This window comes from Colias croceus, chromosome 6, assembly GCF_905220415.1.
Source record: "Colias croceus chromosome 6, ilColCroc2.1".
In the NCBI taxonomy this organism is placed as follows: Eukaryota; Metazoa; Arthropoda; class Insecta; order Lepidoptera; family Pieridae; genus Colias; species Colias croceus.
This window is the reverse complement of record NC_059542.1, coordinates 7,285,331-7,302,871: the sequence shown is the minus strand read 5'-3', so window position 1 is coordinate 7,302,871 and position 17,541 is coordinate 7,285,331. Positions and strand designations below refer to the sequence as shown.

General features: G+C 29.4%; 1 protein-coding gene across 1 annotated transcript; it reads left to right on the top strand.

The window, feature by feature from the left end:
- Positions 1–1,004: 1,004 nt before the first annotated feature.
- LOC123692676 lies at positions 1,005–17,293 on the top strand. Its single transcript, XM_045637449.1, has 18 exons — positions 1,005–1,041; positions 3,998–4,095; positions 4,307–4,450; positions 4,981–5,184; positions 5,296–5,394; positions 5,656–5,796; positions 5,870–6,079; positions 6,186–6,333; positions 6,656–6,768; positions 10,765–10,825; positions 13,258–13,352; positions 13,835–13,978; positions 14,133–14,336; positions 14,425–14,523; positions 14,907–15,047; positions 15,197–15,406; positions 15,773–15,920; positions 16,998–17,293. The coding sequence occupies exons 1-18, from the start codon at positions 1,020–1,022 to the stop codon at positions 17,132–17,134; spliced, it is 2,418 nt and encodes an 805-aa protein (XP_045493405.1). The 5' UTR covers positions 1,005–1,019; the 3' UTR covers positions 17,135–17,293.
- The last annotated feature ends 248 nt before the right edge of the window (positions 17,294–17,541 follow it).

Sequence of the window (17,541 nt, the reverse complement as noted above, 5' to 3'; positions counted from 1 at the left end):
ACAATAATAATAATTAATCTAATCCACTTTTTTTTCTAACCTCACCACGACTGTCTACTGACACCACGAATTTCCCAATCTGTGTTCTTACTTTTTTAATGACTGAAAGCTCAAATAAATTTACAGCTATATCCTATGATATATAAAAAAGCTAGATACGTTACCCGCTCTCTATTTTGGCAAGAAAAAACTCAGGTAAGTGCCCGAGTTTCACTTAGTCACGCACCATTCAGCGTCGTGGCTGGACGTTCTTTTTGTATTTTAATCGGCAGTTGTTATTACGAAGTACATGAGTGAGACATGTATTATGTCTCGTGCGTGAGAGTGAAAGAGAGAACAACTGTATTGGTGATAATGCGTTAGTAAGTAGGTATGTATTAATTACGCTGTTTTTTAGTGCAATGATGTTGGCGTATGCCGCGTCTACTAGTATAATAGGTCATTCATTGGCTATATCTATAATAAGCTATAATACCTACTAGGCATTTTGTATATCATTTAAGTTTATTTTCCATGCCTCTCGTCACAAAATTGCATTAAAAAACTGTTTCATAAATAGCTATGTACACTTTTAATTAAATTACTACAAATTTTCCCTGTATGGTAATGATTGTCTTGGCCGATTAAAGCTAATTCAGCCAATATCAAATGTGACTGCCCCTGAGAATAAATATGAGCAGAAACAACCTGATGCAGTAAAGTTTTAAAAGGTTCTTTCAACAAGACAATATAGCAAAAATTAATACACTATAATAATTATAAAGGAACACACACGGAATGAAGTCATCTACCGAACATATTCATAATTTCGTTCTACAACAATGAAAATCGTTTTCAAAGTAACAAATCAATTCAAGCTATATTTCGCTAATTATACTTTTCAAATTTCCTAATGAACCCTGGAATAATGAACAATAGTGCAATATTTTGTGGTATTTGTAATATTTATCGCTTGAAGAACTACAGTTTACAGAAATCGGTCATTAGGTAACCGACGACTGATGGAGTCAATAGGCAAAATGAAGCTTACAATTTTTTATCGTAAGTGTACACTTTTCAGTTTTCAATGTGAGGCATTTTTATATATTATATACAGCGTTACGATATTGTAATATAATAGAAATTATGTTTCATATTGACAGATTGTACAGATAGTTGTTAATTATCTAAATAGATGGTGCGGGGTGTCCCAAAGCACATAAAACCGAAAGGATAAAATAAATAGTGGAAGTCGCGGGTTCAAATCAGGACTTGTGATCGATTTTTTCTGTTCTTTAAAAATTTATAATTAAATCAAAGCAATATTTACCGATTTAGATGAAGACGGATTACGGCAAAATTTGGGATTCTTTAAATTCAAAAATCGATCACAATGTTTCCCAACATCACGTGATTGAACGAGCTTTACCAACCATACCAATAACAAAATTCTAATGCCAATTAATTTCAAATCTGTCTTTTTGTCTTTAAATATACACTCTTGAATATATTAGTCCGTTGTAGTCGGTTATAATTTTATAGTATTCATACTTAGTAGGTATGCTTTACGCAAACAAACAATGTACCTTATCTACAATAACGCATTAAAGAAATTACTGTATTTATTACCCATGGCCGCACTCATTTATAAATCGTTAAAAGTAACATAATTATAAATTACGTTTTAAACTTAAAAATATTGTAATCATTAAATTCTAAACAATTTACCTAGCTTAATGATCTAAGTACCTAGGTATCCTAGAGCACATGAGGTCATGTTCAGACACGTTACATTATAAACATTTTTAATGATTACAAGATGACCTGTTGAACTTCGTATCACCCGTACTTTTTTATGTGTCTTTCTGTTTATATGTTTCTGCTGAACAATTATTGATATTCATTGGAAGAATATAGCACCATAACTTTATGAACAACGATATAACCTTACATCCTTCATTTATTTTCTCTCAACTGTTTCTATTTAAAAGGAAAATTGACAAATATTAATCAAATCGCTCCGAATACCATAACTTTGGTTCGTATTAATTTATGCAGTATTACATAGCTTAAAATAAAAGATAAGTTAAAGTATATTTATATTTTCATAAATTAGCACAACTTAATATTTTTTCAATATAGACAATAATATTTTTATATTTGGAAAGATAAACCTTATCAACCACTTTTGTTTTGAGTAACATACGCTAACATACGTCACCTATAAACACTATTATTATGATAGTGTTTTAGATATATTGAATTTATCTAGAGAGCTTTTTGGAATAGGAAATATTTGTGTCGCCCTTCTCTTACTAATAAAGTAAGAGAAGGGCGATTATAGAGGTAGATGGACCTAGCTTTAAATTGGTGTTTAGCAAAAACTGTTTTAGTACATAATATGGTGTTAAAAACGTCTTTCTTTCTCCTTAGGCATTTAGGCATTTATACTTACAGCTTTTTAGTAAAGCTAATATTTTAAGGATTGCTGTTATTTAAAAAGGAAGCACTAGGTTTATTTCCATTATTTTCTGTCAAAATATAAAATTAGTATTCGTTATTCCATTAAGTAGGTAGTCAGTAATTAATCAATTAATTTAATTACTTTAGATTGCAATTCGTCTCTTCGATAATATCTAAATTAAACCTCGTTGTTGATTACAAAATTTATACACATTGACAACATAAATTCCAGCAGGCATTTATTGACGTATTTTCCAATACGTTGTTATTTCTGTTATCTTTCAGAAATGAAAATAGGGCTAAAAATTCAAATATTTACAATCTGCAATTAGGACTTAGTTAATGACTGAAGGACGTTTATTTTTAATAACACAATTACCAAATTCGTTACGCATGTACTATAATGGTAAACGTAAAATCGGTTAAGAAAACCCATGAAAATACTAAATGCTATTGTATTTTAAATGTTATCAGTATCGGCAATTTAATTTCGACACAAAACGTGAAAAACATAATTTCATACTATTACCTACTTGTTTTCTTTTAATAAGTTCCAATGTTTAATTTTTCGATACTTACTAGGTATACCTAATCAATTATTATTATTTTTCACATGTTAACAAAAATTATCATTATGACTTTAAAAATTTATTTGAACCAAAACATCCTCTATATTAAAGTATTACGCATAAATTGTTGACTGAAAAATCATGTTTCTTTTATAGTTTACTAAAAAAATACTATGTTGTGTAATAATTGATAACAAAAAGTTAATTTAAAAATACTTGTATATTATTGATGAACACTCACTTCTACATTTAATCTCAATTGATTAGTTAGAGCAATCGTCCTCAGATATTATTACTTTTATAGTATGTAGGTACAATTAGCACTAAACATTTACCGAAGATGCGTCAAAGTCGTAAAACAACCACAACAATGCTTGCTGATAAATTGTTATTTGACATCTACTAATGACTACAAGACTGATTTTAACTGTTAACTTGTATTATAATAGAACATGCCTACGTATTTCCCTCACTTGTGCAAAAAAGATACAAGTTCATTTAAAAAGTTAATTTTCAAATCTTTTGTTGAAAGTATTTCTTAATTATCCTGAGATAGATCCCCGTTGACATAAAAACGGGAAAACTTTCTCCCCTCAACCCGTTTTAATATAGATAAATTTAGATTCATATTTGCAAAATATGTCGTTTCTTTTTTTTATTTTATGAGCTACACCTGTGCCACGCAGTTTTACCCGCAGTGTTCCGCTCCTGTTAGTCTTAGCGTGATGATATAATATAGTCTATAGCGTCGATAAATGGGCTATCTAACACCGAAAGAATTAAAATCGGACCACTAGTGCCTGAGTTTAGCGCGTTCAAACAAACAAACAAACTCTTCAGCTTTATAATATTAAAATAGTATAGATAGGATAGGAATACATTTCCTGTAAATAATATGTATGGAATACAAGTTGTGATACTTTTTCCGGAATTTGTTTTTGCTCTATTTGTAACTATAGCATTACTATGTATTCTTTATGTTACAGTAATTACCTTTGTGGTCCTAACAATAGCAAACGATGATGACGATCTATCTAGTATATTTGAAAGTGGAAACAAAAAATTCACAGCAAACATGCTATTTGTAAGTAAAGTTTATTATATTTGTTTACCTTATTTATTATTACAAGAAGCAAAGGAGGTTCTGGAGGATAATGAAATATCTAGTTTCTATAATTAAGTATTTTAAGTACAGTTTGGATATAAACTATTAGTAATACCACAGATAATGGTCATAATATTGGTTTAATAAAAATATTCAAACAAATCACTGAATTATAAATCTTTATATTAAGGAAGTGGTGAAAGCAAATCCACAGAAGAGTGCAGTCATATCAGCATATTCCGTTCTGACTCCTCTAGCCCAGCTGGCTTTGGCTTCCGAAGGAGACTCTCATGATGAACTACTTGACGTTCTTGGCATGCCTGATGACGATGTTGTAAGTAAACTCAAACTCAATTTATTAATTCAATTACTATCCTCCTACTTCCTTCCTCTAAAAGCCTTTGAATCCTTTTGAATCGTCAGTTTTAACATCTACCACCGATTCGGAAAGCAGTATCTATAGAAAAGAACCGGCAACTTACTCTATAGTAATACCACACATTACTAAATATAATTAGCTACGTAAAATTCATAATACTATAATGTTCAGTACTATTTATTCACTCTTATGGTAACGCCCAATATAGGATATATCTAAGATAAGCATCAATCTTCGATAACTACCTACATGTTGTTCGATCAATTTCTAATCTACATGCCAGTAGAAATACAACCCTTGGATTGGTTCTAGAAAATGGCTTGTTAAATCCATCTATGTTTGCGACTTTTGGATAAGGATTGATTATTTAAAAAAATATTTAAAAATTGTAACTATATTACATTAAGTTTTATGAATGGCTCAATAAACTAATGTCAATCGTTGTATCTACATAACCGTTAAGGGAACATAATATATTTTTTAAGGTTGCAGCAGTATTTTCGCAAGCAGACGAGAACATAGCATTAGTAAAAGACGTAGAACTCAAGAAAGCAAGCAAAGTATATGTAGCTCAAGATCTTCAGCTAAGTGATGAATTCGCAAACGTCACAAGTGTACTTTTTAATTCCGAAATCGAAAATGTGGACTTCACTAAAAATGTGGAAGCTGCAAGAGAAATTAACTTATGGGTATAATTAAACAATTATTATATACTTATGTATATAATATTATGTAAAGATTACGTATTTTTTATTTGTACTTTAGTATTGTAACTTCATTTAATTTTCATTTTTTCTCAGATTGAAAATCAAACAGATCACAAAATAAAGGATATGGTTAATCCAAATTCATTAAATAGTAACACACGTTTAATGCTCGTCAACGCAATTTATTTTAAGGTAAATTTTAATTAAATTTTATATGTATTGATCGCAATGCTTTGTTTTTTGCCAGGTTTAGTTTGTTGATTATATTTATTTTTCTTCAACCATATTTATATGATTTATCAATTTCAAACTTCCCTATATCTATTAAAACTATATTTTCGTTATCACAAATCATTGCTCTTAATAACTTGTCGCTTTAGTACATTCCTTTGTTTACACATAATATTAATTTACTATTCATATTAATTAAACCATTTTTGACACGATTTAAAGGGTCAATGGAAAGAACAATTTGAAAAAGAATACACAACTGAGGAAGATTTTTATGTCACCAAGAAAAGTACTATAAAAGTACCTATGATGAAACAATTAGCATACTTTAATTATACTGAAGACAAAACATTAAAAGCAAAGGTAAATACCTATATTCCTTTATTTGGATGTAAATAAAATTCAAATTAACTTAAATAATTATGAATTTTTATAGGTTTTAGAAATGATGTACGTCGGAGGTGAGGCCTCTATGATTATTGTTCTTCCAAATAAAATAAATGGCCTAACTAACGTAGTGAAGAAACTAAAAGACCCGCATGTTTTGAATAGGGCTCTCCAAACTACACAAAACGTTAAAGTCGATGTTCAAATTCCGAAATTTAAAATTGAAACAACGACGAATTTAAGAGATATATTGGAAAAAGTAAGTATTAAAAAATATATATTATACTTACCTATATGAAAATTTGTAAAATATTGTACTTACCATAAATTTGAAAAGGATATAATAATGCATTATTTAATTGCAGTTAGGTGTAAAGAAAATTTTCTCACCTGGAGAAGCTCAACTAACTAGACTATTGAAAGGAGACGACAGTACTGTATCTATAAGTGATGCTGTACAAAAAGCTTACATTCAAGTTAATGAAGAGGGTTCTGAAGCAGCAGCCGCAAATAGTAATTTATTCCTTCATTTAACTCGTACTGACAAACTTGAATCAAATCAAATCGAATCAAATCAAATATATTTTTTATCACATATTATACTGATTATATTTTAACGCACTTAACCTTAATTAATTACATATCAAAACCAACAAATATGATTATTTTAGTTATAATCTAGCCAATAGCTATTCAATATCAGCATAAATGAATGAATTCCTTGCCATAACAGAATAAAGGCCTATTCAAAGGTAGCGGATACCGCTCTAGTTTGAATAGGCGTCAAATGTGGCTTTAAAGAAAACTTGAAATTTACGATGTATATTTTTTTCAGAATTTCATTTATTCGACTCGTCTCTCTATAGCACTGTGAAGGATTTCAACGCCAACAGACCATTTTACTTTGAAATAAGGGCAAAAAACGTACCAATATTCAGTGGAGTTAAAGCCGACTAAGCATACGTCAAATCTCAATTGAAACTAAAAAGAAACTTGTAGTAAATAAAAGTACCCACTACACAAAACAATGTTTTTATTTTATATTCTTCCTAAATATAACTAAAAAGGTATATAGTGAATTAGTAGACCAATAGTATCCCTATAATAATAATCTAATAAACTGACACCACATCTTAGGGTCATCAGGCGAGATTGTGTTCAAGCGCTTCCCTAATAACAATAAAAAAGGGTGTTAGTAAGTCAAAAAAATTTGGTTATATTTATTACATAATAATATTATACCTTCTATTTAAGATAGCATATAATTATTATGATAGCTTCTTGCCATTGTTGGTATCTACTCGTATACCTGTAGACCCGTAGACAAGGTCAATCACCTCCCTATGCATATAGTATACCGGTTTTATTAAATTTTTATTACTAAGCCATTTTAATATTAAGAGGTAAGTCATATAAATGTAATTTTATTTTATTACTACTGAAGACCAGCGTTGCAGTTTATAAAGCATATTATGCTGTTACATAGAATAAAGAATGGTAGTTCTCCTCTAATTAGCACTTATAAATGATTATGTTTCTTTTCTTCCCTTTTTTTTATTTTTGAAGTGAAACTTCTCTGTGCACGTGGAGAGTGAAAATTCAAGGTCGCGTCATAGCTATCCCGTCTGAATTTTGCCAAAGAAGTTTCACTTCTGACACGTGTGCTCGGCACACACGCTCTTTTTTATTTTTTTATTTTTTCGAAGGGGTCAACACGGGTCAACAGATTATTATAAAATATTCAATATGCTTGTTAAACTACACGTGATTAATTGATTAAGAATCTTCAAGGTAATGTTTTTAAATGCTCATTATTTTTGAACACTAACGAACTTCATAAAAAACTAAAAGTAAAAACTTCCTATAACTACGTTTACATTCTTGATTCTAGCAATTAATATCAATATTTTATATTTATTTATTTTTCACGACTAGATGCAGATGCAAAATTATTATATATTTGTAACCTTTATCCTTAAGTTGTATACCATCCTTCGAAAATACCGGTTCAGTGAAACAGCTCAATTGAGCAACAAGCAGAGGCCAAATCCCATTTTTGAAAATTTAATATAGTGAAAAAATAGCAGTTTGAACTATAAAAGATCGTATTTTTTTGAAAATGATTCATTTTTAAATTTATTTAAGACATTTTTTATATTTTACTAAAATCCAGAGCTCCTGCACCGGGGGCCGCGGTTGAAAAAAAACCTATTTAACAGATACACTAAACTCATTTTAATTATTCATGTTTGTGTTATACCATCCAACATTATTACAACTGTAAATAAATTTCTTAATACAGGAGACGAACATCCAATTCCCAGCCAGTTCTTAGTCATAACAATTATTACCTATCTAAAACGTAAAAAGCTAAAGGTCATACTTCAAACTACAGAGATAACAAAGCAAAAACGATAACTCAATAAGTAAATTTTGCTGTCCATCATATAAACATACAAACATTTACTTGTTAAACAAAAAATCCCATACGCTGAACACACACATGAACGCCGAAGCCAAAATAAACAATATTATAATTTCAGCTAAAACAGTACAGCAAATAACGCTTATGTGAAAAACTAAGCAAGATGTCAAGTAATTTGATTATTACTTTTATTCTTGGAAAGTACGTTCCAACTTCCATCGATGATTTTATCCTTCTCATATTAATAATACCATATAAATAAAGACTATATTATATTCATCAACATCTATAATTCCGTTGAGAATTGCATATTCCGTAATTAATCATACAATATAATGTTGTCAGTCTTTCATTTTTATCCGTCTTTGTTTATGCTTTCAATCGTGACCTGATGATACTAAAAGGAAAATAACTCGTTGTAAATTAGCTCTCCATATGATTTAGATATATTTATTGTGTATATTCATATCGTAGTTCTCATCGTTCTACTATAATTTTACGGTTTGGCTATTATATACCACGATTATGATATTTATTATTATTACCATGGAGAAATTTGTAGATTACAATGACATTACTATAGATATTCATGGTATAATATATAAAAAAAAAAACAATTGAAGAAAACCTATAGAACACATTCAATGTAGATATTTTAAACAAAATTGTTCGCATTGTTATAAATACAAAAAATCACTAAATTTTAATGTGACAATAATATCAATGTATCTCTACATGTAATGGCGATGTGGTTGGTGATAATGACATTAAATCAAAATGTATTTTTATTTAACTTATGCATTTTAAGCCAGAATGTATATTCAATTAAATTCAGAAACATGACAAAATTCCTGGAATAAACTCCCAGCATGACAATTATTTATCTGTACACTTCGTTTCAACAACTATGATTTGTTGTTGTTGTTTTTCAAAAAATAATTTTGTTGCTTTCTATAAACAAGTTCTTAGACCTGATCTCGGACCAACATCCTTTGTCGCTGTGGAGATAATGATCATAAACAAATACACCTATTCTTCAGTAGTCAAACTAGTTATACGATGTTAATGTACAACAAGCATTGTGTTAAATAATAAAGTTAGTTTTTAATATAAATATTATATAAAACTCTGCCCTACTCTTGCAGCTTTTTATAAATTTATTTACACATTATTTACAACTTATCCAAACAACATTAATAACAAGAACCATGAATAAATTCAAAGGATGAATAACCTTTTTATTCCATACTAGTGGTCCGCCCCGGCTTCGCCCGTGGTACATATTTCGCAATAAAAGTAGTAGCCTATGTCCTTTCTCGGGTATCAAAATATCTCCATACCAAATTTCATACAAATTGGTTCAGTAGTTTATGCGTGATTGAGTAACAGACAGACAGACAGACAGAGTTACTTTCGCATTTATAATATTAGTATGGATTAAAAACGAAATATTTAACTAACATTACTAGGTAATAGTTTAGTGTCCTTTGTCTGAAGAAGAGGTTGGTGATCGCTCCAAAAATAGAACCACTGTCGTTTTATTATTTAATTAAAACACTGCACTCGTTTGCTCCTCAAGTATATTTTCATTCTAGATTGTTTACAATCATAAAGGAGAAATTTAATGTTCAATCCGGGAATCGACCCTGGAACTTTTCTATCTTCAGTTTAAATGTTAGTTGTTAGTTTGTGGGTTTGATTATGTGAAGTAACCTCTATACTTTATGATATAAGTACCTACCTATGTACTTGGGAAAACTCTTTCATCAATGGAAAAATGCTAAAAAATAGTCCTAAGTGTAGAATAGGTAGAATTTATTTTTCAATATTATCCAATGCGAAATTCCAATACCTACCTATTGTTTGACGTCCAACGATCTGGGTTAACTATAAAATAAATAGCTGAAGATTAGTTTTTAACAAACTTTCTCCTGAGTATTAATCGTTCTTTAATCCTTAACCGAAGTTTTTACTGTCACAAAATAATCCTACATTATAGAAATTTATTTTCAGTATCTATTATGGGTCCAGCAGCAAATAATCAGTTAAATTCAATAGATTCTGCATTTCTTAAAAATACGATAAGACTATTTATTTTTATGTTTCACATATCTATATATTATGTAAAACATAAAAATAAATACAGTCTTAGCATATTTAGTAGAAAATAAGATAAATCATACAATGGTTTATCCAATTTTACGTGAACGATAACTAATGCCAATAACAATTATAAAGAAGTCTTATCAATTTAGGAAAATTGATTGAAGGGTCTCTTCACATTTGCTTGTAACAATACCCCACTGTTTGGACGGGATTTAATCGGTCATATCGTTTTAATTGCCACAAGTTCAGACGTGCAAATGTGAATAGTCCCTAAGATCTCGCATAATTTTATTTTAATTGGGACCGTGATATTTCTTTGAATTCCCCAATGACCCAAAGTCGAGATTGTTTACCGTGGCAACAATAACAACCGACTGTGAATTACTTAAGGCACATCACCTTCATGAAACTGGTTAGTGTGTGACCGGCGATTGAACGAGTCAACCGGCAAAATGAAGCTCACTATTTTTTATTGTAAGTCACTATTTTATATTATTTTCCTTCTGAATAATATTTAAATAATATTTTTTTAGAAAAATACAAATTTATTTTCCTTAATGCTCTAGTATATTACCAATAATTTTTACATATTATTCGTTTCAAATTTCAATTACCTGCCTGTTGCTTTACACGGAGTTTTATCATAATATAGTACCTATGCTAATTTTGATATATCTTTCTTTATGCGTGACATTGAATTCTAAGATTAATAAAATTAATTAATACTTAAAATACAAAACTTTCTTTCCTTCCTTCATCAATAAAAAAATATAGGTCTGTACGTCATATTAATAATATCGATTTCATTGCATTAAATGCAATTTCTTTTCAACTCATACATATTTATTGGAGTTTTATCTTGAAACTATATATTTAACTTCTTATCTCAATAAACAAAAGTATTCAAAGTTGTGGGTTTTTAAGCATCTAGTTATCGGTGAACTTGACCTTGACCCCTGATGGTAATCAATGCCGGTTTGTAACTCGAATTACTTTGAATAAAAGAAATTAATTTCAACTATTGTAGCGTTTATTTTTTAATTACCTATTAATCAGTAAATTAGTAACATTTTATCATATAATATATTATTTATGTACATTTTATTTTTTATATTATGAAATATCGTTTCACCTAAAATATTTAAGTACCTGTACTTTTCTGTAATTTTGTGTTTTTCTTAAATCGATTACATCGATCAAAACAAAACAAATAACCAAATCGATTGGTATATAATCGTATTATGTGAAACTAATGCACCGTAATTGTTTGTTATTCATTTTACCATTGGACCCATTCAGATTTTTGAAGTGAAACTTCTTTAAGCGCGTTGAGAGTAAAACAAGGTCGCGTCATGGCAATACCGTCACGTCGTGGAGTAAGGCGACGATTTTGGTATCTTTGAATCTTGCCAATGAAGTTTCACTTCTGAAACGTGTGTTCGGCACACACGCTTTTTTATACTATTTACTATTAGTAAATTATAATAAATAGCTGTAATAATGAATTTTTTCATTCGTGTGGTTCAATTTTTAATTATCTGTACATTAAAACAAATCATAGCTAAGAACTGACAGATTGTTCAAAAGTACGTGTTGTTCTATGAATATTAATTTATATTCCACTGGGAATCTCCCTTCGAGTCATACCTGTACCTAATTGAAATACATTTTCAACGTCACTATATTTATCAATCGATCCATTGTTCAATTTATTTCTATTAAAGAGACCCTATAGGTTTTAGCCGACTTCCAAAAACGTTTTATCAATTCGGTTGTAGGTTGTAGGTAATTACTTTTTTATTATTTTGCTTTAGAACTTATTCAGTATTCTACTCGCTTTTACGAAGTAGATATTTCGAATGTATATTGACGTCTCGCACAAATCATAGGAATTTTATTTTTGATTTGATGATGATATTGTTTATATTAACTAAATTTTCCATTTTTAAAAACTAAAACTAAATTTTACATCCGAATATAATTAGGTAAGAGCTATTACTATAATTAAAATCTCTCTAGAAATTATTATTTACATTAAAGTACATAAACAGAAAACAAAATAACAATAACATCGTCACAAATAATCGCATATATGCATAAATAAACACATTCACAATGTATGTGTTTTATTATTGGTACTTCCCACGTCTTTCCTATAGTCTACTATTTATTTTCAAATAAAATTACGATGATGCAATGTCGTTTAACCAAACAATACATCGTCTCGTCTAAGTACATAGCGGCTTTGGAAATCCCAGACATAAAAAGTGATAGAGGGAATTTTTTTACCTCCTAGACCGGTTTAACATATTTAAAGTTCAATCGAATTCAATTAATAAACAGTTTTTGTGTACCTTTAGAATCGAAAACGTATACATCTACTACATGTCGTGTTTAAAATTTTAATGATGCACGAAAAAGCACCGGACTGATGATTCATGTGTTTAATAATATGTCAAATGTTAAACAATTTTAATTTATATTATATTCGAAAACACAGTGAAATACATTTAAAATTAATTGTACGTGTGACTTTTGGGAGTATAGATCTTTTACTTTTACGAACAAACTTAATGAATCCAGCGAGTACTATTCGGACAATATTGAAATAATTTGTACTGTTTTATATTATATTACTTACATTAGACATTACAATAATTTATAATTGAAATACATAAAGTTTGGTGCAATAAGCAAGAAAATTAAATATACTACATATTGTAGTAGGTAATGTAGTTCAATTAGATATACTAGTTACTACAAATTATTTATAGAGCTCCACAAATAGTAAATACTTATAGAAAACATTGTCAGATAAAATCCTAAAGCCTATGTAAAACACTACCTTTAATTATAACTAAAACTAAAAATTTCCTTACATTTCAACTCTTATGTTTATTTTTCAGTGATGGCGCTCGCTGCTATAGCACTAGGAGATAATACGGAATTATCCAGAACATTGAAAAATGGAAACGATCAATTCACAGCTAACATGTTCTCTGTAAGTTATACCTATATAATAATTAATTTAAATAACATCTAAGCGCTTACTTAAAAAGTGACCTTCTTCTTTCATCTCAAAACATTGTTCAATTCGTCAACACAGAGCAAGCATCTAAATTTGCAATATCGCGTGCAAATCATCTGCATTGTTGGCAAATATACCATATTGAGGAAACAGGAAGATTAAAGGCTAAAAGTTAAAGTTATCTAACATCTAATTCATTCAATATGCCTTAGGAGTTTGCCTTTGTTAATAGAATAAACTGATCAAGAAAAAATTACTGAATATCGACGAACAATGACGTTTGAAATTTGAATATCTAAAGATACATTTTTTTATTGTACAATTATAGGGGAGCGCTTGACCACGATCTCGCCTGTGGCTGAGCGCGCTTCCGTAGAATGTACCTGTTCACTCTCCACTTTAAAACCTCCATTATTATTAATAAAGTGATAAAATAACATTAACAACAATTTCAGGAAGTAGTAAAGGAGAAGCCAAATGAAAGTTTTGTAATGTCAGCATTCTCTGTGTTGACTCCCCTCGCTCAGCTGGCTTTGGCTTCCGAAGGAGAATCACACGATGAACTGCTCAACGCTATCGGCATGCCTAATGACAATGTTGTAAGTAAAATTTAAGAAATAATAATATGAGAAAATCGTCAACAGGAAAATGCCGTAAGAAAACCGTAAATGATAATAATAACACAGACTGACCATGAATTTATTAACGCTCATATCAATAATAATAAAAATAAACAACCTTCTCAATTTTCAGACGAAAGCAGTATTTTCCCATTCTGATGAGAGACTGAAATCGGTCAAGGGAGTTGAACTCAAAACTGCGAGTAAAATTTACGTTGCACAAGATTACAAATTAAATGACAATTTTGCAGCTGTAACTCGTGATGTTTTCCACTCTGAAGTTCAAAACGTAAACTTCGTTGATAGTGGCCCAACTGCGAATGCAATTAATGCCTGGGTAATTGTGATATAAATGTTTAAGTATAATTCAATTTACTTACAAACAATTTGTTTGTCTATATTACACATTTTTACGTTTTTTACAGGTAGAAGACCAAACAAACCACAAAATAAAGAATCTCGTTGACCCTAACTCTTTAAACTCTGATACTCGTGCATTGTTGGTCAATGCTATTTATTTCAAGGTATGTTTTTTTTTTAATTACGGTAGAGACAATTAAACAATGTGATTGTACGAACTATCCTTTTGTATGTTAAGTAATATATAGAATAAAATGAAAATAATAATTTATATTGAGATCTTTGTTCTTTGCTGTATGCACTATTTAATTGAATTTAATAGTTATGATACTTAACATTACTATTTTAAAACAACCGAGGAATAAAAACATTGAAAAATTATGTTAAATTGAAATTATATAAGTCAGAATGGCTATTTCAAACTATTTGAAATATATCCCAAGTGCATGTATAAAACCTTTTCAACAAAATAGTATTAGAAAAAATATGCGATTATAAAATACCTTAAGAACATTGTTTAATGAATTTATGAAATTTAAATCTTCAGGGTCTCTGGCAAAGTCCCTTCAACAAACATGCAACGGCACCAAGAGATTTTCACGTAACAAAAGAAAAGTCTGTTAAAGTAGATATGATGTACCAAAAAGGAGATTTCCAGTATGGCGAAAGTGACGAACTCAAAGCCCAGGTAAATAAAAATATTCATATCACATTATTTTTTGTCATTGATATTAATTAGAAAAACAGCTTCCCATAAAAAATGTAACGTGACAAGTCATAATATAGGTATACTAGTAGGCATACTGTCCAGGTTAATTTTATCTTTTAATATTTTAGATTTTGGAAATGTTCTACGAAGGAGAAGAAGCATCAATGGTATTGGTACTTCCAAATGAAGTAGACGGTATCAATGAATTGGAACAGAAATTAAAGGACCCTAATGTTTTGGACAAGGCTCTGAAAAACTTATACAAGACGGAAGTTGAAGTTCACATTCCTAAATTCAAAATTGAAACTACCACCGATCTTAAAAAGGTTTTGGAAAATGTAAGTAGCGCTCGTCCATATAACAATTTTATTTATTTATTTACTTATTTATTCAAAAACACACACTAACATTACAGTGTGTGTTTTTGAATAAATAAATAAATAAAAATTGTTATATTGCAATAAATCGAAGGACTGAGCTAATCAATAGAAACTAACTATCTTTTATAATATTGTCTAATGATTAATTGAATGTATACCTAGAATGTACATGGGAAATTATAGGCTAAAATTATTTACATGAAATGATCATAATATTTACTTATGTACCAGCCAAATTCAAATTTGTAAATTATTTTCATGAAATGATCATAATGTACCAGCCAAATAAAAAATTTGTAAATAAATTTGATAACTTTGTTTCAGATGGGCGTTAAGAGAGTTTTCTCTCCCAGTACCGCTCGCCTTAGCAACCTCTTGGAAGGAACTGATAACGGTTTATATATTTCTGATGCTTTACAAAAGGCCTTTATTGAAGTGAATGAAGAAGGTGCTGAAGCAGCCGCAGCCAACGGTGAGTTTTGCTATAACAAATACGATGATTGGTTTGAGATTATTGTTATTACTATCTACTTTTTAACTTTTTACAAATCCTATTGATTTGCGTTTTGCATTTGATAACCTTACCGTGTGATTAAGTTTATTTCTTCCTCTGTGAATAATTCAAACTGTACTAACTTCTATGCAAGAATAAGATATTCAAGAACTAAAATAATCACTGTTACGAAAGTTATAATTATTACTGTGATCTTCCTTCTTCATTTTGTAACAAAAGGTAAATACTATTCACAATATTTCTTTTACTTGTCTGTAAACTAACCTTTTTTTGTAATTTTATTTTTCAATGTCTCATCTCTGGGCAATATTTTTTTAATTAACTTATTAATACTGAGTGCACAAAATTACGACACATTTATAAAAAATAGAACTAAAAAATCATCGAACCTTTAGTCTTCTTGTTAGAGATTTCGTAGGTGATCTCATTAGGCCATTTTGGAAATTGTCGATTAATATTTTCAGTATTTTTACCTCGGAAAGAAAGCTTCGTCAAAATTCCAAAACAGAAAATCTTCCTCGCTAGTCGACCATTTTATCTCGAAATTAGAGTTAGATCATCGCCAATTTTCTCTGGTGTAAAATATTAATATTCCGGATAGTTATAGTTTTGATGCCTATTTTTATTACTTCCTTGGCATTCATTTCATACTTTTGGGCAGTATCGGAGCAATATCGCATCAAGTTTCAATTTTGATTTCTTTGAGCATATAATTTTTAACTCTTAATACCTAACCTAATCTATTAAAAAGTAATAACAATTTTAAATTATACCTATCATTAATACATTAGACTCATTTTTACCAGATTCAGTTTTATTCAACACGAAAATTCTTATTAAAAGAATAAAATTGTATTCCTGGAATAACACCATAAATTCTAGCATTGAATTTGTGTGTTGATACATTAACAAGTCTGTTGACAAAACTGTCGTTTCGTTGCTTTTTTCAAATTCGTATAATAAATGTTATTTCAGTTCTGATTATATTTATAAATGAAGTAACTATTAAATTATTTACTTAATATATTTTTTCAGGTTTCTATACTAATATGTCAATGCCAAACGTTCCATCACAGCCGAGGATATTTAAAGCTAATAGGCCATTTTATTTCGATATACGGTCTAAAGGATTGCTTTTATTCAATGGAATTAATGCTGGAATAAAAAAATAATAAAATAATTATAACATTTGAAACGATGTTCATATTGCATATTATTTAAAAATTAAACATGAATATTTACAATCGTTGTAACATAATATCAAGTACACCAAATAAAGTACCTATCGATGTTCCAAGATTTGCAAAAAATGTATGATCTACTTGATTTCCTATTTGACTTTTATTTCATTTAATTATAAAGATACCTACAACGTTTAGTTTTCTTAATTTTTACAAATATAAACATTGGTTGTCTGTCAAAACCTATTTTCCCTCCGAAATCCATGAACCTAAACAAGGAGTACTTTATTAATTTTAAAGTCAAAGCAATCAAAAACTGCGGAGTATTCTGATCTAAGCAGCGTCTTTGGCTTTAACGTAGCAATGGCTGAGACCCACGAAACCGCCTCTGTAATAAA